Source organism: Cupressus sempervirens, chromosome 6 (assembly GCF_028749045.1).
Source record: "Cupressus sempervirens isolate cs-2001-9-10 chromosome 6, ASM2874904v1, whole genome shotgun sequence".
Classification (NCBI taxonomy): Eukaryota; Viridiplantae; Streptophyta; class Pinopsida; order Cupressales; family Cupressaceae; genus Cupressus; species Cupressus sempervirens.
Window position 1 is genome coordinate 103,974,795 of NC_143123.1, and position 21,522 is coordinate 103,996,316.

General features: G+C 34.7%; 1 protein-coding gene across 1 annotated transcript in view; it reads left to right on the forward strand.

The window, feature by feature from the left end:
- The window catches only part of LOC149551457 (uncharacterized), a 154,287-nt gene that overhangs the window by 117,250 nt on the left and 15,515 nt on the right, over nt 1-21,522 (forward strand). Inside the window, exon 9 of the mRNA XM_089786966.1 lies at nt 15,615-15,766. Coding sequence (XP_089643092.1) covers nt 15,615-15,766 — 152 coding nt within the window. The remainder of the gene's footprint in view (nt 1-15,614; nt 15,767-21,522) is intronic.

Below are 21,522 nucleotides of genomic sequence, written 5' to 3' on the forward strand. Positions count from 1 at the left end.
GTACAAATTTAAAACTTTTATTAAATATTTACTCTATATTTAATATTTATTTTTAATTTTAATTTAAAAGTGTAGAAAGTTCAAACTTTTATTTAATATTTATTGTATAGTTAATAGTTTTATGGTTGGTAAGAGGTATAAATGTATTTTAAAATTCTTGTCTTCATATAGGAAAATTTAAGTTAATCAAATTAAATTTTATTAAATTAATAAAAATGTTGTGAAATTAATTGTTATTCATATATTATAATTTAACAATATCAAATTTATAATATATAGTAATAGGAAAATAAATTAATTCTAATATTGAGTTAAAAACTTAAAAAATGTAGTTTAAATTAATAGTGTATATTAATGTATTAATTAAATAATAGAAATATTAAATAATCAATAATAGAAGTTTTAAGTATTAAATAAATAATAATAAAAAATTGTTATTAAAATATAACTTATAAATTTATTATTATAATTATATTAATTCATTGTTTTTATAGTTGATCAATTTTTTCCTCTTTATTATTTAATAATTGGGTTTTAATTTGTTGTTAATAGGATAATGACAACTAATGTGAGCTCTCAGTCTCCCACCTTCAAGACCGATCCAAGTTCACCTTTGTGGAAATATGTCCAAATGATAGAACAAGTTAAAGGGGGTGGAACGTTCGTTTGGATATGCAATTTTTGTAATGTGAGGTACAAAAGTTCATATAGTCGTGTGAAAGCCCATCTTTGTGCAATTCCCCAACAGGGTATCAAAGCATGTCTAGGAGAGGATGGCAATGGATTACCGCCTCAACAAATAGCAGGCTATATTAGAGAACAAGAGGAAGTAGATGCAAGAGTTTCTCGTGGCACAAAGCATCCTTTAAAGAAAGGGAAGAGATCAAGTAAGCCTCCTCCATCTCATAATGACTTTCCTGATGTTGTAGTAGAGAGCCACCCTATTCTAGGTAGAACTGAAGAACCTATTAATGTGAAGAGAAGCAAGGGGCCATTAGAGAGTGCATTTAAGAATGATGCTAGGGAGATTGCAGATCAAAGTGTTGCAAGATGTTTATATGCAAATGGTTTGTCATTTAATGTTGTGAGATCACCATATTGGCAAGATATGTTGAGAAAAGTAAATGAGGCTCCAAAAGGGTACATGGGGCTAGGATATGAGAAGGTGCGTAGCACCTTAGTAGCAAGGGAGGTAAAAAGCATAGACACTGCATTGGCTCCAATTAGGAATTCATGGAAACAAACAGGGGTGTCAATTATTTCTGATGGGTGGAAGGATGCCAAAAATCGTCCATTAATCAACGTGATTGCAGTGTGCCCCAAAGGGGCAATGTTTCTTAAACTGTGGATTGTCAAGGGCAGGTGAAGGATGGACAATTTATTGCTAACATCCTTATACAATGCATTCAGGATGTGGACCCTCAAAACGTTGTCCAAGTAATAACAGACAATGCAAAGAATTGTAAAATTGTAGGCATGTTGATTGAGACACGGTTTGAGCATATATTTTGGACCCCTTGTGTAGTGCACTCTCTCAATCTTATGCTACAAAAGTTGGGCAGAAAAATAAATTGGATCAAAGATATCTATGCAGAAGCTGAAGAGATCCAAATGTTCATCACAAACGATCACATGTCACAGGCCATTTTTAGATCTTTTTCGCAGTTGGAGTTGCTAAAGGTAATTGAAATACTTTTAAGTTTACTTCTTAACTTTTGAATTTTGTATTTCACTTTAATAATTATGAATTCAATTTTTAAACTTAGCACATCTTTAGTTTGTAATTCAAGTTTTATTTTTTAATTTTTTAATAGGTTGCTGAGACTCGATTTGCATCCAACACAATTGTGTTGAGGAGACTTGTGAAGGTGTGAGAGCCACTTGCTAGTATGGTTATTTGTCAAAGCTGGTCACTATGGAGGCAATCCAACACTGAAAGGGCTACAAATGTAAAACGAATGATATTGGATGACACTTGGTGGGAACGAGTGGAATATCTTCTTAGTTTCACTGAGCCTATCATGAGTATGATCCGTTATACCGACACGGATCATCCATGTTTGGGGGAGGTATATGATGGAATTGATTCAATGCCTGAGAAAATGAAGCATGTCATCAATGAAAAGGAGCAAGATCCTGAAGAAACATTCTTCAAAGAGGTGCAAACAATTTGTGTTGAGTGGTGGAATAAAATGACCACCCCACTCCATCTTCTTGCATTTGCATTGACTCCCAAATTTTATAGTGATGAAATTCTTGCTATGCCATCAAGGGTACTACCATATAGAGATGCAGAAGTAAGTGAAGGGTGTAGGAAAGCACTTGCAAAACTCTTCCCTGATCATGAAATGGAGAATATAGTTACAAGTGAGTTTGCTGATTTTGTAGCTTCCAATGGTCAAAGTGCTTTTGCTCTCTGTGACAAGTATAAAAAGGATGCTCATGCTTGGTGGTACCTTAATGGTCATACATCACCGCACCTCCAAACTCTTGCAATCAAACTTTTATCACAAGTAAGTTTTTTCATTTCTATTGCACTCTTTAATTTTATATTATTTACAATTTGTAAAAATAACAAATATTCTTAACTTTAAAATTTGAATGACATTTTTTATGCCCCTCACTTTGTCTCAATAGGTTGCTAGTTCCTCCTCATCTGAGCGAAATTGGAGTACATACTCCTTTATTCACTCAGTGAAACGCAATCGATTGGCTGCAAGTAAGGCAGAAGAGCTGGTTTATGTGCATTCCAACTTGCGCCTTCTTACTCATAGTGAAAATGAGTACAAGGAAGGGGGCATAAAGTTTTGGGATGTAGATCTAGAGCGAACTGATTTGGATTTTTCAGCTGGTGCACAATCTTTACTGGATGTGCAGTCGGGTAGCCACCATCCCCATAGTGCAAGTAGTAGTGGGGTTGCATCTGATTCTAATCTACTTGCATCATCTAATGTCATTGTCACTAATGATGTTGATGACCTTATATGATGCGGCATCATATATCATTGAAACGTAATTAGTAATTATTAAGCGTGTTCTTTTAATGTTGAACCAATGAAAGTTGCCATAAAACTCATGTTATGACATATTTTGAATTTTTAGGATTAATGGCAGTATTGAGTTTGTTTAGCATGTACGATCTGTTCTATTCTGATGTTGATGATCTTATATGATGCCTATATCATTGATATGTACTTAGTAATTATTAAGTGGGCTATTTTAATGTTGAACCAATGAATGCGTTGAAATTTTGAATAATCTGTCATAAAATTCATGTTTTGAGATATTTTGAATTTTTAATATTAATGGCAGTTTTGAGTTTGTTTACCATGTATAATCTATGGTATTCTGAATTTTGATCTTGTTTTTACTTTTAAGCCTGCAAATATTTACATAGTTATAATTTTTATGTTTTTCTTTATGGTCGTACCCAAATGTACCCAAACTGCCCCCAAAAAACTGCCGTACCAGCGTATCGTATCAACGTCCTCGTACCTGTATCAGTACTCGTATCGGCAACTTAGCCATTTTGTAAAAATTAGCAAGTGCCGCCTAAAAAAATTAGAAAGATTATTGCAGAAATTCGTACGAATATAATTTTTTTAAATTGGGGGAAATATTTCGGTTGTTGTTGCACCTTCTCATATGTTTAGATTAAATAAAATAACTAGTACCACACATCTAATTTCTTTTGTCGTTCTTTTTTTTGAATTTTTATTTTGCAATGAACATCGAGATTTTCAGCATGTGTGGAGTTGGAAGCACCATGAACATGACCTTGAACAAATTGGAGATATGAATCGCCTTTCTCATTGTAACTTTTATATTCATTTTTTGAACCAAACAGGATTGGAATAACAAATTCTGAATATCAAATATTTTTGGGTTTGAACCAAACAGTCCCTAAATAAATTCCAGAAACCGTAATATGAATTTCAAGTTCGAGATCCCAAATCAAGGATTTTAGATTCCAATTCCTAAATCTTATTCCAACAACAAAACAGGCTAAAGATCTTTTCATGGTCTTACTAGTTTTTGTAGAAATTTTTAAAGAGGTTTTAGCAGTATTTGTGGACCCTTGACTGAAACTATAAGAGGGGATAGGAAAGAATTTAAGTGGACTATAGAGCAAATAAGAGTTTTAATCTGATGAAACAGAAAGTTACAAAGCAACCTATTTTAGCACTTCCAGATTTTAACAAGGTGTTTCAAGTAGATTGTGATGCTAGTGATACTGCAATAGGAGCTGTTTTGAGCCAAGAAGGTAGATCTATTGCTTATTTCAGTGAGAAGTTGAATAATGTCAAAGAAAATATTTTGTTTATGATCAGGAATTTTATGCTATAGTTCAGGCATTGAAGAAGTGGAGACACTATCTTCTTCCTAAGGGGTTTGTTTTATATATTAATCATCAAGCTTTGCAATATTTGAATAGTCAAGGAAAATTAAACCAGAGGCATTGGAAGTGGGTTGAGTTTTTGCAGCGTTATACATTCCCAGAAGTTCTATGAGAGAATCTCATCAAGGAGAAGCATAGTGGAGGATTGGCTGGACATTTTGGGAGAGATAAGACCATTGCTTTGGTTGTTGAGAATTATTACTAGCTGCAATTGCAACAAGATGTGTAGAAGTTTGTACAAAGTTGTAGAGTGTCAGATGGCAAAAGGAGTGAAGCAGAATACGGGGTTGTATCAGTCATTATTTGTACCAGAATAGCCATGGGAGGATGTAAACATGGATTTCGTTCTTGGATTACCAAGGACTCAATGAGGGCATGATTCTATTTTGTGGTTGACACGGTCTGCCAAAGACTATAGTTTTAGATTGAGATACCAAATTTGTTGGATATTTGTGGTGTATATTGTGGAAGAAATTGAAGATAGATTTGAAGTTCAGTTCATCACATCATCCATAGATTGATGGACAAACAGAGGTGGTGAATAGGAGTTTGGGAAATTTACTAATATACTTGGTTGGCAATAAGCCAAGAGGATGGTATCTGTTTTTACCACAGACAGAATTTGCATATAATAATTTTCTCAATAGGAGCACTGGTAAATCACCATTCTAGATTGTATACGGGAGTAGTTCGAGAAATACTTCTGAATTTAGACAATTGGATAAAGGAGAAATAAGTAGTGCTGAAGTAGAAGACATTGTTGAACATTTGAAGAATATCCATGAGGAGGTGAGGAAGCACATTATGAAGATGAATACACAATACACGGCTAAGGCAGATGTGAAAAGGAGGTGTAAAGAATTTCAGATTGAAGATGAAGTCATGTTTCATTTGAGAAAGGAGCGTTTTCGAGTGGGTACATATAATAAGTTGGAAATGAAGAAGTTTGGACCGTACAAGATAGTGGAAATGCATGATGCTGTAAATACCTATGAAGTGGATTTGTCTACTGAATTGAATATTTTACCAGTATTTAACATTTCAAATTTGACAGAGTATTATGTAGGAGGTGATGGAGATAAAGTTGCAGAAGCATAGTGGAGTATTTCAGCAGCTAGTTCGGCTACAAAGGATATTGAGGAGATATTGGATAGTCGTATTGGCAAAAGTACAAGGAACAAAACTTATGAAAAATACCTGGTCAAATGGAAAGGAAGGCCAGTAGAAGATTCAACATGGCTAGCAAGGGAGGAGGTTAACCATCTTGGTTTTCCTTTGAACACTTGAAATGTGACGAGTTCACTTTTCAAATTACCCCGGGTGTTTGATGTAGGAGTATCCTGGGTGTAAGAGCAATCTTGCATCACCCAAAAATATTTCCTTTTTGTTTTTTGAATAAGGGTTGTCTATGTGCAGAGTTGTTGTTTCTGGAAGCTTGCTACTTAGTAAGTTTGTCATACGAACTTAGAATGTCCTAATTTCAAAGGTGGATATTCATCTTGGATATATCAGCCTACTAGTTGATGCTTAGTGCCATATCATGAGTATTAATGGATTTATTGTAGATTTTTGGTGTGCAATTTTTGTGTAAAAACTTCAGGCTCACTGTTGGAGGCCTAAATGTGCCTGGATGAGGCCCAAAAACTTGACGAATGAGTGACTAGCCTCTAGATTATGAGTTGAAGATTTCAAAAAGTGGTTATAATAGCCAATTGAAGAAACGGTTCAAAAGTTATGGCCTTTCGAAGTTGGATCGACCAAAACTTCCAAAATAAATGTCAAAAATATATTTGCCCGACTCTATTTGTATTTTTGGGGTCTGTCAGCCCTAGCTATTAAGTTTGAGTGTCTAGAACCTTCTGAGGCGGCATAAAATTGCCTTTTTAAGAAATATGTGTATATTGTCTAGGACAACTCTAGGTGTTAGTTTGCAGCTTTGTCTTCAAGATTATTGTAATGAAGGTGCCCATGTGGGTTGGCATATTGTAATTTTGAATTCTGAAATTCCACATTTGCGGCGATAATAAGAAGCCCATATTTTTTTCTCGCAAATTGCTGTTATTTTTTTGTTTCCATTATGTGTTTATGGTATTAAGGGGAGCACCCTTCATCATTAAGACTTTTAATCGAGACATGAATGACTTTACTTCTAGGAGCAAATCTCAGTCTACAAGATTCCCTCATAAGAAGGTCAAGGATAAAACAACATTTTCGAAATGAATCACATCAGCCACAGAGAGATTCAAACGGGTTTGACAATGAGGAGCAGAATGACCTCAGAAGGATAGAATTGTGGCGCCATTGCAAAGAACCTAGGGACCCCTCACATAAGTGTAATATAAAAACAAAGGCTAAAGTAGTTGGAGTATTTTTTTGGTATGGAATCTGCATAAGAAAGATCAGATTAACAATCCAATTCAAAGTGTGGTGGAGAGGGAAACAGACCAGTAGAAGTGTTGACAAATGATAGAACCGTTGCACAAATTATTAGTGCTCAAAAGGCATTCACTTTCGAGGTAAGATGCATAATACGAAGGCAATGAGTAGCAGCTTTAATTGATACTAGATATACACATAATTTCATTGATGAGAGGTTTTTAGCTAAGAGGGGGTCTCAAACTAAAGAGCACAATGAATTAAGGTTATGGTAGTTAATGGGTATAAGCTTCCTTGTACTATGCAACTAATTGATTATGAGATGAAAGATGAATTCTATGTGGTTGAAATGAAGAACAATGATGTTATTCTTTGAATGACACATATTTTGACGTGTAGCATTATCTTTCAACTTACAATAGTTAGAAGTGAGGTTTGAATTAAAAGGAAGAAAATTGGTACTTGAATGACTTTTAGGAGGGCTTAGAGTGGTATCACTCAAGAGGATGGAGTGGTTGATTAGGCACAATCAGTTAGAGTGGGTAGGACACCATCTCATCATGAGAACATTTCCTACACGCATAGTTAGGGAGCTCTAACTTGGCAAACACTCACCAAGCCCTAAAAAAAATTTGGTCGATGCATTTTTTTTTGACTTGCCAAACCCTAAAAATATTTTGGGGACCTACTAAATTTAATTAGAAATGCATTTTTTTTGCAAAATTCAATGAGAAGATGCATCCAATGAGTTAATTGATGATAACACAAAATAAACAAGCTAAGCTTAGATATATATAAGTAGAAAGTGGGTACAAAATCACATTCTCATGTAGAATGCTAATGGCCAGAAGCAAAATAGTAAATAGTTTCTACAAATTTAGAAATAAATACATCTTTCTCTTCTTAGTTCCACTAGCAAATAAGGGAGAGGAACTAGAGGGTCTAGTCTTAGAAATAGAAGCCTACGCTAGGTGTGACTATGCCTCCTCACTTGATATCTTTGGTGATGTGTGTGACTAGTTCTCCATCTTGGATGTATCTCTTGGCATTGACCCTAAATGCACTTGAATCTGCCTCTAATACTTTGCAATCACCTAGCAAGGACTTGGAAGCTCACCTTCCTCCTCTCTTCACTATGTTGTTGCAAGTGAGAAATGCAAGCTAATTGTGCCATTTTTTTCATTTTAATGCTGCCAGTAAAATGCTCGAGGTTTTATTTTTTTTAAATCTGTAAGTTTAATGGGCTATTTTTTTTGTGATTAACTTGTTGTCTCAAAAAACTCTACGATTAATCTTCATATGGCGATTGATCGACGAGTTATCTATCTATCCCTGCAATTATAAAGGAGCAAAATAATATTTACTATCGATATATTTAGAGGTGGTTATGTAAGCATAACAAGGTGTTCAAGAGCATCCCTTACAAGTTCCACCCGAGGGGGGAATAGAACATGCCATTGAGCTAGATGGGGGAGCCAAAGGAATGATCATAACTCATTATCAACATCTTAAGGGACACTATGAGGAGATGGAAAATGCAATCAAGGAGTTACTTAAGATGGGACGCATAAGACCTTGCAATAGTCAATGACTGAAACAAGATAAAAGGCCAATTAACATGAAAAACATATGGGTCCATTTAACATAAAGCACTTGACCTCCCAAAGCTAAAGGCTAAACTCCTCTAGGCACTATATTTCAAAAGTATCTTGTTGTTTTGGCACTTAACATATGACTTTGAGGGCGTGCATTGCCTTGGTTAATATCATGACATGGTATGCTTGCAAGGTGATAATTCAATTGATTAATACCCCCCCTCAAGCATCCATGCATGACCATCTTTAATTGGTGTTGATAGTGCTTGAAAATTTGGATGAGTTATAAATGAATTGTAGGCTGCAATAAGTTATAACTGAGATTTTTTTTTCCGAAAAAAAAAGAGAAAAGGAAAAGAAGAAACTAAGAAGAATTAGGGTTTACATCGAAATCATTAATAAACAATGCAAAATACAGCTAGGGGTTGTTGTACTCCTTAATCTAAGATAAAATTGAAAACAAATGTGGAATTAGATTCTACATTTGAAAAAATGATCAAAAAATAAAACAAAAAGTATAGACCTACTTTAATTTTGCTCCAAAATATAGGCAGCTCCAAATCAATGGCAAGTTGTTGTAAATCTTGCTCAAGCTTCTTCGGGTAGATCATGAGCACTACAAACGTGCCCAAATGATCATAAATGGCTGTTATGTTCTCAACCAAGGTGCCGTTCTCACTTTGGACCTATACTTTTGGGTCAAAATGTATTTGTCTCTCTTCTTTGTGTTTGCAAACAAAATGAATGTCATGTCATGTACAAGAGCTGCCTGATCTATAGAAACATTGACAATCTATGCAATTGTAGCATCTAAGCTGGCACACTTAGAAGTTAGATCTGAATTTTCATCATCCCTTTATTGTAGTTAAGCCTCTTATATTATTGTACAACTATTTGTTCAAAAAAAGAGAGAAAAATAAAGAGGTGAAATGGATCCAAGAGTGAAAAGAAAATGTTGATATAATAGAATAAAATAGAGAAAATGATGTAAATGATTACATATCTTAAGGGTGAAAAGAAACTCATTTTATAATTGAAAAGAAATATTTTTGTCAAATGTCATTTGATTTAAGTGAATACTAAAACACTTATCTATGCAAAGGGGTTATTAATTGTATAAGTACATTGGTTTTTTCAAAATTTATGATTTGATAAGCGAAGAAAGGGGAAAATTTAATAAAATTATTGATCACAATATTAGCAATTTAAACTATTGCATAAATTATCTTAGGGCTAAAAGACACAACACGTATATGAAAAGAGATGCAAATTGGAGTGCACAAAAACCAAATCCTTAACTGTTTTTTACACTCAGATAGTTGTTTGTCACTAAGTGGATGGAGGAGTATGTGCTCTAGTTCCACTTACTGAATTACTTGCAGCTAAGTGGTTGGAGTATTATGTACTGTTTTTTAATACCCAATCAATTGTGCTTAACTAAGAACTTGTAATTTATTGAATTTGCATACAATATTTACAATTACAAAAACATAAACTTTCAAATTTCAAATTTATATTTTATAGCGACAAATTAAAAAGATGTTAAAAAATAAATATATGCAAACATGAGAGAAATGAGAGATAAAATGTATTGCAAGATGTTGCAAGTAAATAGAGGCTTGGTTATCTATGTACTGCCATTTATGAATATCCTTTTTGTACTTATTTCAAGAGTGCAAGGGCAGAATTCTCTGAAGAAATGAATGGCCAAGCTCTTTCAAGCAAGCACTTTTTATATCTACATCGAGGAATATTCTTTAGAACATAGTCTTGTAGTTGATATCATCCTCATCCCTCTATGAAGCCACCCTACTTAGCAAGGAACGCATTTCTTTGCCTCTATATTTTTGAGATAAAGCAAACTCTAGCGGATGTAAGGGTGTGTCTATTTTCTTTTAAAACTTAACAATGATTATTTGACCTCTTTTGAAAAATGTCTGTCTCATACACTTTGGCTTCTATCATGGTCCTTATTTTTCAACTATGGAGTCCTTGTAATGATAAATAACACCCACAAATAGGTGACTTGTGTCACCAGACCTAATCATATTGATTATGGGCTATGTGATATTCAAACCATATCCCACATGAGCCAGCACTATTCATATAGGATCAATGTATTGAGTTTTTGAGCTTTGTATATGTGAGTTGCCTTTATACAATCTAAAAAGTGTTTATCACTATAGTTCCCAATGCATTTTTAGCTCTCACAAGTTGCGGTAAGATGATTGTTTGATACAAATTTAGTTTCAACAACCTAACATGGTGTTATAAAACAAATTAAAGTATTAAAATGTGATGACATGTCACATATCAACAATTAAAAAACTTGAAGTTATAAGGCTAAAACAAATTACCTTCAACAAGTCCAAGTTGAAGTATCTAAAAATTCCTTGTGACATATGATGACTAGGTAACCATCATTCGAATCTTCTCATGTTTTGTGTATATCTTTTTGAGCAACTTAATCTTTGTGCCAATGTTTTGCAATATCAAGTTGAGTTGAGAAGACATGGTGCTCAAAAAAATTGCCGATATATACCCTCTATTATAGATTCTTCTACCTTACAATCTTGGGCATTTGTCAATTATGAATTGGATAACATTTTTGGGGCCCACCATGATAATGGACTGTATGAAGATATTTGCAATGAAAGTTGCTTCTTTCACTTGCCCATGGGGAACATTGCAATGCCATTGATAAGTGGTATAAATTTGCAATATTTCTATCCTTCAGAATTGAAGACTAATACGTTTTGCATCATGTATTCCTAATGCTGCCTCTAGTTAAGCTTTTTGCTTGGCAAATAAGGTGGCATACACCTTTCATTTGTAGTACTAACTGACAAAAGGGAAACTATCTTGCAAACTCTCACAAATACATGCCATTACTGTATTTGCAATCAGTAGGTACATTAGCAATGGCTGTTGCCATAGCCTGAAAATATGGTGATCTAACAAGGTTTAAAGGAAGCCATTGTCATAAATCCAATGAAATGTTCTGATCGGGAACCTTCATGTCATTCTTGAAGGATTTTTTAAAATGGGCCTCATTTATGTGAAGGAAATGGGGTATTCTCTTCTTTGGAAGACAGTGGCCATGACATGAAAGGATGTGGGCCAGCCAATTGTGATAAGCCTTTGGGAGGTTTCTAGGATGTGCTCTTTCCTTTGATCTACTACTTACCATGTCGAGATTGCCTTGTTCTTTAATACATCCCCATTATTTATTGCTTTAGAAACCCTTCTTATTTAATGTTGACAAATTTCTGTTCCCAAGCCAGAAACATTGCACATGTGAGCTTTCAGTTGATTGTACGAGTTGTCATTTCTGCATTTTGCAACAGTGCCAACAACCATTACCACCACTAGAAAGTATTTTAATCATGGTTGTGTCCCTCCAAAGAGTTGATGCCATGTCAATTTACAATGAGCTCTCTGCATGTGGGACAACTACTGAACTAGAACCAGCAACCATCACAAAACAAAATAATCATCACAAATCCACAACCCTACAACTTAATTAACATAAGAATTCAGCATTATAACCCTGATATTATGTATAAAATGTTTAAAAGCATAGTTAAAAGTTAAAATCGTAATTTTTTAAAACAAGAGTTGAAGTCTTGAATTATTTTCTTTCGAAACCTGAGTTTACTAAATTCAGTCATCTCTGATGCATAAAGCTTCCTCATGCAGCTCTTTCACTCCTATTGTCGTAGGTTTCTGTCTTGTAAATTATAGTAATATTAAAAAATGAACAATGACAACTTGGATGCAAAAAATGTTGTTTTGGTCCCCTATGTTTGTGAAGAAATTAAAAAGGTCATATGCCTTTGCGTTAGGGTGAAATTAGGTTTTTTATGTATTTTTTAATTTAAAACTAATCATTATGTGTTTTTATGGGCCCTTGGATTGTTGCCTGCCCTTGGTTTGGTTGGGTCTGGGTTGGTCCCACTTGGGCACCTTGAGTTGTCAAGGCAGGCCTGGAACAATCGTAGAGTCATCATGGTCCATGAACCTGATCCGTATGAGTATAGGGTGGTTCGAGAGAACTTGTTAACTTAGCTCCCACCTTGAGGAAGTGCTTTGACTTGGTGATTTTTCTTCTCTCTCTTTTTCCACACTGATGCCACCTTTGGTGGGAATTGATAGTAGTGTTGTTGCTTATAAAATGCATTAGGACTTGTCACTTAATAGTTCTTTCTTGGCTTGGTAGGGTTTCCGCTTAGTTTCGTCACTTTTGAATGTTATTCCTTGTTCAATCTAGAACTTAAACCTCATCAATTTCTCTTTTCCATTGGCATGGTTTTATTATCTCTGTCATCTTTGGCAGAATTTTCTGTTGACATGGGGGAGCTTTCTTAACCCTTTGCTTATCTTGTTTTTGGATTCATGTCTTCGCCATAGCATCATTTTTGGTTTCTTGTTCGAGTTTCTACTACTTGATTATCCTTGTTTGCTATTTCCTTTCCAAGTGCAATTTGCAAACATTTTTAGTGGAAAAGTTGACAACGCGACTATTAGATTGAATGGAAAGCTTGGTTGACTTTGATTAAATGATAGGAATGCCATGGTTATTTGCTACAACTTTGATTGCAGGGTACCAATATTGGTGACACTGAAAAGTGCATGCAATATATGTGTTAAGTGATTTATGCTTTGTAACATGACATTGAATCCCCTAGTAATGCACTCTAGTTTCTTGGATACTTTTTCTAGTGATGTTGGCCCTCACATATGACTTTATTTTCTTATGCTTCATCAAAGACAACTTAGGTCTATGCCCTTTTCTAACTTAAAATTGCCTTCAAGTGCTTTTTCATTTGTTGAGCCTTAGAGTAACATTGATGAGCATTCCTTTTGCCTTCACACTTGATTGCCTTTTGTTGTATTAAAATTTGTATGCTAACCTTGTCTCAAAAGAACTTCAAAATGTTGACTTTAAACCAAGGACGACGACGTTGATGGCTACAAGGAACAAGGACTTAGATTTGTCTGAGAAACAAGAACTGATTAAGTTGTGATTTGACATGTGTAGTTACAACATGTTTTTAATCCTACAAAGTTCAAGTTTACGCTGATTGAGTGATGTCACAAGTTTCTAAAGATGAAGGCATGCATTCTCTTTTCTATTCTCTTTTAAGGGCACATATGCAAGGCAAAGAGAAAATAATTCTGTAGCAGATAAGAACTACCTACATTCCATATGGGAGCACCAAAATAGGGAGCTGGTAGGAAAAATTGGTGTGGTAATGAGTTTCTTTGTAATCACTCTAGGAGTATTTAGAAAGTTAAGGTAACAATTTGCTAGATATTGTAGGATACAAGTTTGCATGTTCATCTTTTGGGAGGTCTTGCAGTGAATTTGTTGATACTTGACACACATAATGGTTAATTTCTTCCTCATTTGTATCTTGCTGCATATGATCTTGCCTTTTGTTGTATTAAAATTTCTATGCTAACGTTGTCTCAAAAGAACCTCAAAATGTTGGTTTTAAACCAAGGACAACGACGTTGATGGCTACAAGGAACAAGGACTTAGATTGTCTCGGAAACAAGAACTGATTAAGTTGTGATTTGACATGTGTAGTTACAACATGTTTTTAATCCCACAAAATTCAAGTTTACGCTGATTGAGTGATGTCACAAGTTTCTAAAGATGCAGGCATGCATTCTGTTTTCTATTCTCTTGTAAGGGCACATATGCAAGGCAAAAAGAAAAGAATTCTGTAGCAGATACAAACTACCTATATTCCATATGTGAGCACCAAATAGGGAGCTGGTAGGAAAAATTGGTGCGGTAATGAGTTTCTTTGTAATCACTCTAGGAGTATTTAGAAAGTTAAGGTAACAATTTGCTAGATATCGTAGGATACAAATTTGCATGCTCATCTTTTGTGAGGTCTTGCTGTGAATTTGTTGACACTTGACACACATAATGGTTAATTTCTTCCTCATTTGTATCTTGCTGTATATGATCTTGCGTCCTGACACACAACATATTATAATACCAGTTTGAGTCTTATATAATTATTATGGAGTTGGGATTTGTGAGGAAACTATATGTGGATGAACCGACTTGCTGTAGTCTTGTGGTTCGATAGAGAACATCATTTTTTGTTCAATTCAGTATTGAAAGAGTATACTGAAAAAGGAAAGGAAGAGAAATAAAGAAGGAAAGTACAATCACAATTAAAAGAAAATATACTAGGGTAGAAAGGCTCTAGGGTAAGGTATATAAAATGAGTAACTAAATGCAGAGAACAATAAAATGGTTACAATTAGAGGTTTACACATAAAGTGGTATATGCTGAAACATAAGACATGGTATGACTGTAGTAGCATCACCAAGAACCTCTCAAAAAAACATGAAGCTTATAAAGGTCAAGCAGGAGATCGTGAACTGGAATTGGGACTGATGGTTTGCAATAGCTGCCTAAGCCTCAGAGAACGCTCATAGGTAGTGCCTGGGGCAGGGGAAGCCAGGCTAGACAATCTGTGGAGGAAGCTGGGAGAAATCACTATTTTTTCTATTGTAAGCAGGAAGTAGCCATAAATCCATTTAAGCCATTGCATAAAATAGATGCATCCAAAAGAGATTTTGACATCCTGAAGTATTTTATGACTTAGTGCAAAAGATTTATAAGAGGATTCCCCCACTTCCATATCTAGTTTTATATTGCTAGTTGTCCCCTCTTCTTGCCTATGTATTATTTATTCATTGTATAGTGCCTAGCAGGTGAAGTTGTTTGGCATGTTGCATGATATTCTCTTTTCGTTGTTTAGTTTTAGTGCAAGTTAATCTTCTTAATTGAAATTCCCTTATAAAATTTACAGTTTTGCACATCAGAGGTCATCAGGATATAGCATATTGGGGACTTAAATGGAAAAATGCGCATTTTCTGATATTTAGGCAAAATATAATTTATTTCTACATGGATTGAAGCTAGAAATGTAGAACACATGATACCGAAGTTTCTTTGTAGCTTGCTTTAAAAGAAAAGTAATGCTTAATGTTCTCGATGCACTATTTTCTTGTTTGGAATTCACATTATGATATCTGAAAATTCAGTGAATATTTTTGTTTAGAGGAGCATACTATCAAAGATACTCGTGCTATATATGTATTTAAGGAAAATTACTGGAAACTTTTCATTCTGTCCTTGATTTCTCTTCCTGTAGTCATTTGAAGCAACACTTTCTGTGTTTCTTTGACTGAAATGTGCTCTTTTTAACTTCAGGGTGATATTATTACTAGCCTGAAAAGCCGACTTGAGATTCTATCTGATGATGCTGAAGAGGCAATGGCATCCCTGACGTCAGAAGAAATTAATCTGCAAGAAGATAGATCCCTTTTGAAGCAAGGGGACACTTTTTTCTCATGTAATTGGAGGTATGAGTCATGTTCATGGCCCTTACAAATTAACTAACCAATTACTTAAAAATATATCCTCAATGAAGTCAGTTATGCTTGTCAAACTCTGTTATGCATCATTCCAAAGTTTTAAAAATTAGGCAATGCTGTAATGGATCATTTTTGGTAACATTCTGAATTCCTTCTTCAAATAGTGTTGTATAATAATGTTCTGCATGCCATGAAATCTATCTGTCCATGTGTCAATACATGCTTTTGAGTCCATCCATTCGAAGGCATTTTCGGAAACCCTGTTGCCTGCGAACAAAAGACACTATGCTTTTATATTCTTATATTATCTCTTGTGTGGACTGTTTTGTGGCAACAACGATTGCTTCAGGCATAATGCCACTAACAAACTTTTGCAAGAAATCTTACGAGAGGAGCAAATAGAAAAAGAGGGCTTGGTCATTATTGGGCCCCCAACTATACAGTTGTCCCATTTATCAAAAACAAAAAAGGAGAGGAATAAACATGTGGTGAGCATGAGAGGCTTGCATAAGCTTGAGGGAAGGTTTCTATTGCACAAATAAAAAGCATAAGAGATAGGAGGTGCAATGATAAAATATACAACTATAATACTTGTCAAATTAGCATATTTTTTCCTGAAAGGAATGTGTCCTACAAGAGCATAGGAGTTGTAATTTTTTTGAGAAGATTACTCTCTTCACTTAATGATCTCGAAAGAATGAAATCCTTAAGTATTGTCTTCTTTGAGAAGCTATAGGTTACTCTCTTCACATCATGGATTACAAAATAATGAGATCCTTATTGTTTGTTTTCCTTGGGAAGTCATTGGCTTTTCATCTCTGTTATTGAATTGGCATAACCAAGTCCACCCTGGTATGGTTTGATTTAAAACTGAATTTGGTTATGACATGTGCATGGAGTTATTTTGGGCATTTTTCAAAGAATGGATACCTTTGACATTGTTTGGGTAATTCCAATAGAAAGTGGCATTTTTTCGTGCATTTTGTTTGACTGTTGGCCATAAAAAAATGCACAATAAACCCTAAACAGTAGAATAGAAAGGGACATATAACATCTAGAAGTTGATGTGAAAGTTCTCTATGAAATGGCTGCACTATGCTTCTGATGTTAAATTCTAGCGTCAATGTTTTAACTTTGGTTTTAATTCCTTTCAAAATGATTTCCTCAGCAGTGATACAAGTCCTGGATCTTGGCAGATCCTAAATTGGAATGGTGCTGCTCTTGGCAAGACCTTATAGAGGGACTTAACGAATATTCATTCCTTCTAGATGTTAAAAGTTAACAAATCATTACTTGAATCACCAAGTGGTATGCGATCTTCCATACTTGGTGTATTAAAGTTTTTATAATCTTGCATCAAATAACATGGATAGTAGTTGAGAAAATTAATACTTGATATATGTATGTATGTATATAGTTACATGTATGAGTGCATGTGTGTTTGTGCATTTATGCATTTTTTTGATTGATATGCATGTGTTCAAATGAATACATGGCTAACATTGTGAGCTGATGTCAAAGCATAAGCTTTGCTTGTGAATGCACTGTGTTATCTATGGCATGCATCTCTAAAGGACCACCTGCTTCAGTAGTCTACACAAGCACTTCCTATTGGTATATAATGTTGTGTCTTCCAAGAAATGAATGTTCAATCCGAATTTTTTTCATTTTATTCACCATACATGTATTAATTAGCATTGCATTTTTGAATAATTTTAGTTCTCCTTTCCATCATAGTTCTGTCATTGTAGGCAACTTTTAGTTCTGAGTCATTTATTACACCACATATCTTTATTCAGTCCTTGTCACAACACCTTTCTTATTCTAAATTAACTCCAACTTCCGTACCTTTGACCTCCACTAGTTTTCTAGACATTATAAATATTTAAATGATTTTGTTAAATATTTCCCTGCAATAGTCCCTACTTTGAACCCTATTTCATCTTACCATATGTAGTAATCCTTGTTTCTTTTATTAGAGGCTGATTTATTAATATTTACTCCCTTTATAACTCTTGTGTGTTCTTCTTTTTGACACCTCTCTTCCTTGTCACATCCTCTCTCTAACTGTGTACTCAATCTCTGCAGGATTGCTTGCTTCATACATGCTACCTGTCATAGTACATTATTATATTAGGTTTTCTTAATAGGGTTAGATATCATATAGCCTTTCATTTTCAATGAATTTTCACAACCTTCCTAGGTAAATAGTCTATTTCCATTCCTCTCTTTAGGAATGATATATGGTCACTTCTTGGGACATAATTATTTGTGCAGATACGATAGAATTTAGTTCGATTAGCACTATTTTTTAACATGCATTGTTGGAATGGGTGCACTTCATCAATCAAAATTCATAGAAAAATAAAAAACGTGGTTTATATGAAAGGGGATCTTGCATAAAAAACTCCCAAAATTAAATAATGGGAGTGTAAAGTAAACCTAAAAGTAAAGGTAAGTTTTTCCTCTTTTAACATGAGAATATCGGATTTTTTGGGATTCAATCTAACAATGCAAGAAATTGCTGAATTCCCAACTTCCTAACACATTTTTCCTTATTGTACTAATTATATATAAACGATTTGAGAAATTTTGATTTGGGTCTTCCCTTGGTCAAATTTCCTACATCTTGTTCCTCATCATAGCCATGTTGACATTAGATGTTGAAAGTTGCAAAAGTCCAAGAATTTTTTTAAAGTTTGAGAAGGTTTTGAACATTTTCTCAATTCTTGGATGGAGCAATGAAATTTTAGTGTGCACTCAGAGTTCTTCCATATATCTAACCTCCTATCTCGACTGCTTGTCTTGCATAGAAATTATGTTGTCTACTGGGCCCCTTTTTCTTTTCATTTCCCTTCATTCCGTCAGTTTGCATGGTTATGATGGATGTTATGATTTCAAATTTAATTTCCTCACCGTTAAATCTACAGTCTTCTTTTGCATCCTTGCTTTCTCCTATTCCTAACTTTCGATGAAATTTTATGGGCTTTGTGGACATGTGGGGTTTTCTCAGACTTCTTCTGTCTCACTTCGACCTTGTAATCTCCAGTCCTTTGCTCCTGTTTTGCTCTTGTGAACTTCCAGGGTTTGTGTGGACTTCTTCCTACATTTGTCCATACCCAGTTCTCTTGACCTATCAATCTCCAGCCAAGTTTTGCCTTCCATCCTAAGGCTTTGATTTCCCCTTTTTTTTCAACTTCTGTATTTCAACTGGACTTTTTTTGTGTTTCCTCCTCTAAACATCCAAAGCGTTGGTTCCTTGATCAATTTTTGCATTCCTTTAAATTCCCTTCTTGCAGAATCTTTTGGCACTTTTGAACCTTCTGAATTCCTCTAGTTCTTCTTGAATTCCCTTAGGTGGTTCCACATGATTTTCCCCGTGTTCTTTCCAATCTTTCCCCTGTGGACTTTCTTTGGACAGCTGCGCTACCGTTTTGGTCTCCCATTTTGACTGCCACTTGGAACCTCTAGTCCCACAATGCATATCACACCTTCCATCCTTCCATCTTTTTACGCATTCCCTTCAATCCTTTTCCTACAAATTTTTAGTGGACTTCTGGGCTTCCATTTCAATATCTTGTCTTAACCTCCAGTTTTGCCACAAGATCCTACATTTCTTCACATTGCTTCCTTTATTCATTTTTCATCAATTGCTGAGTTTCATTGTACTTTTATACTTCTGTTGTGATGTCCTTCTGTGACATCCAGTTCGGATAGGAAACCTTGCATCTATTGTTCTAGCCTTATGTCCACTACTATATTCTTACATTTCTTCCAGATTGTCTAAATCAGTGGTCACTAATGACTAGATTGACTTCTGCAATTGGTCTATTCAACTCAAAAGTGCAGACGTACATGCAACTATAATAATGGATGATGAAGTTTAATTCAGTATGAATGTAGTGATCAATGATCTTCGTGCATGATATGGACTGCTCATTTTGTGGGATTTCACTGGACTTGAACACCATATTTGTGGCCATATTCTAACTTTTATAACTTCAATCATTGATAGAGCAACTAATTTTGGAAATCACAAGGTCATTGTATGGTAAATGATGTCTATTATTAAATGTCTCCATGTCCATTTGTAGGTCTTTAGGGAAACTTTAAAGTGACGAATTGTAATAGGATTCTAGCCTAGGGTTTCCCCTTGCTAGTTTTGTTGGCATGATTATCATAAATATATTGATTGTTGCAGCATTTTAATTCATTTCAAGCTTTAGTGGTTTCTTTATTTCATATGGATTTCTGTTGTTTGGATGCAAATTCGTAAGTATTTTGAGTTGTTTGATATCATATCTTTGGTGTGTATATTCCATATCATTTTCTATTGTGATTTTAAATTCTTGTTTCTCTTGGTATGTCGGGACTTTGTAGTCAACTAGATAAAGCATCAGTTCTGGACGTTTCTGATTATCCATACTTTCAAAATAATAAAAATCTTTCACTAGTACTTTATGAGTAGGTTAGTAGTTTATATCTAAGTTGCACAGGTACCTCCCCCCCTCCTCCCTAGGAAAAGTTCGAACTGGTTCGCAGTTCTGGTCCGGTTCGGACTTGGTCCGACCAGGGTACTGTTTTTGCCCTGTGGGTACCAAAAAGTTCAAACCCAGTTCGAAGCAACAGCGAACTGGGCCCCACGGACGGCTGGAAAGTGCTTTTTTTGGGCGAGAATTAAATATTTTTTGGCGTCCACAACCCTAAAAGTTGTTATGAATTGCTTTTGGTGGCCTCTCATTGTCATTTTATGTTTCCAAACAAGGTATTTTGTCAAATGTTCTAAATCTTTGATGTTGAAGTTGATTGAACTATATGATGGTATGATCACTACGATTACAAGTTTAACTGTTTATGGTGTTTTTGTTGTTTAAATGTGTGTATGCTACTATGCTACATTCTAATTTTAACGAAATTTTGACGAAATTGCGAACCAGTTCTCAAACTTCGAACTTGGAACCAAACCCATACCGACAACTTAGGTTTATATCATAGCAGCCAAAAATTGTGTAGGGAAGCAAGAAGCAAACAAAAAGTAGACGATGTTTTGAAACAAGTGAAAAAATGGAAAATAATTGGATTAAAAGAGCATGAAAATTTGTAGAAAAAGTTAAAAAAATAGTTCTCTTGCAATTAAAGGGCATCTCTACAGCATATAGATATAGAGAGCAAATAAAATATAACTCATGAAATGTAGAAAATAGTTTTTGTTGTTTATAATATTATATTCATATTATTATAATATTGCAGTGCATAAAGCATACTTCATAGTGCATGGGTAATAACTATATAGCGATGGTTGACAAAGTTTCAAATTACAATATTGTTTATCCTAAGTTAAACTATAAATTAAGTACAAAGTTCCAAAGGGTCAAATGCAACCAATAACTCTTTCTATCACGAAGAGAGCCATGCGAGAGGGTTGCCAATCTTGATGATTAACTCAAGAATCCAAGTTGGCTTCCATTAGTCCTCCTTGGATTCAGAAATAGTCATTCTCAATAGCAATCCACTAGTAGTTCGAATACAGTTACAACTGCAAGTATATTTAAAGTCAAACATTGAGGTTTTTTTGGCTTCAACTAGAGGTTGTGGTGAACAACCACAAAGTCAATTATCTTTGCATTAGATGGTTGCATTTCTTGGAATGTATGTGTTAAAAAACGCTCTAAGTAAGATCACAAATGAATGAACTACATGGCTAGCTTAAAATGCCTCACCATCCATCTGAAATATTTAATTTT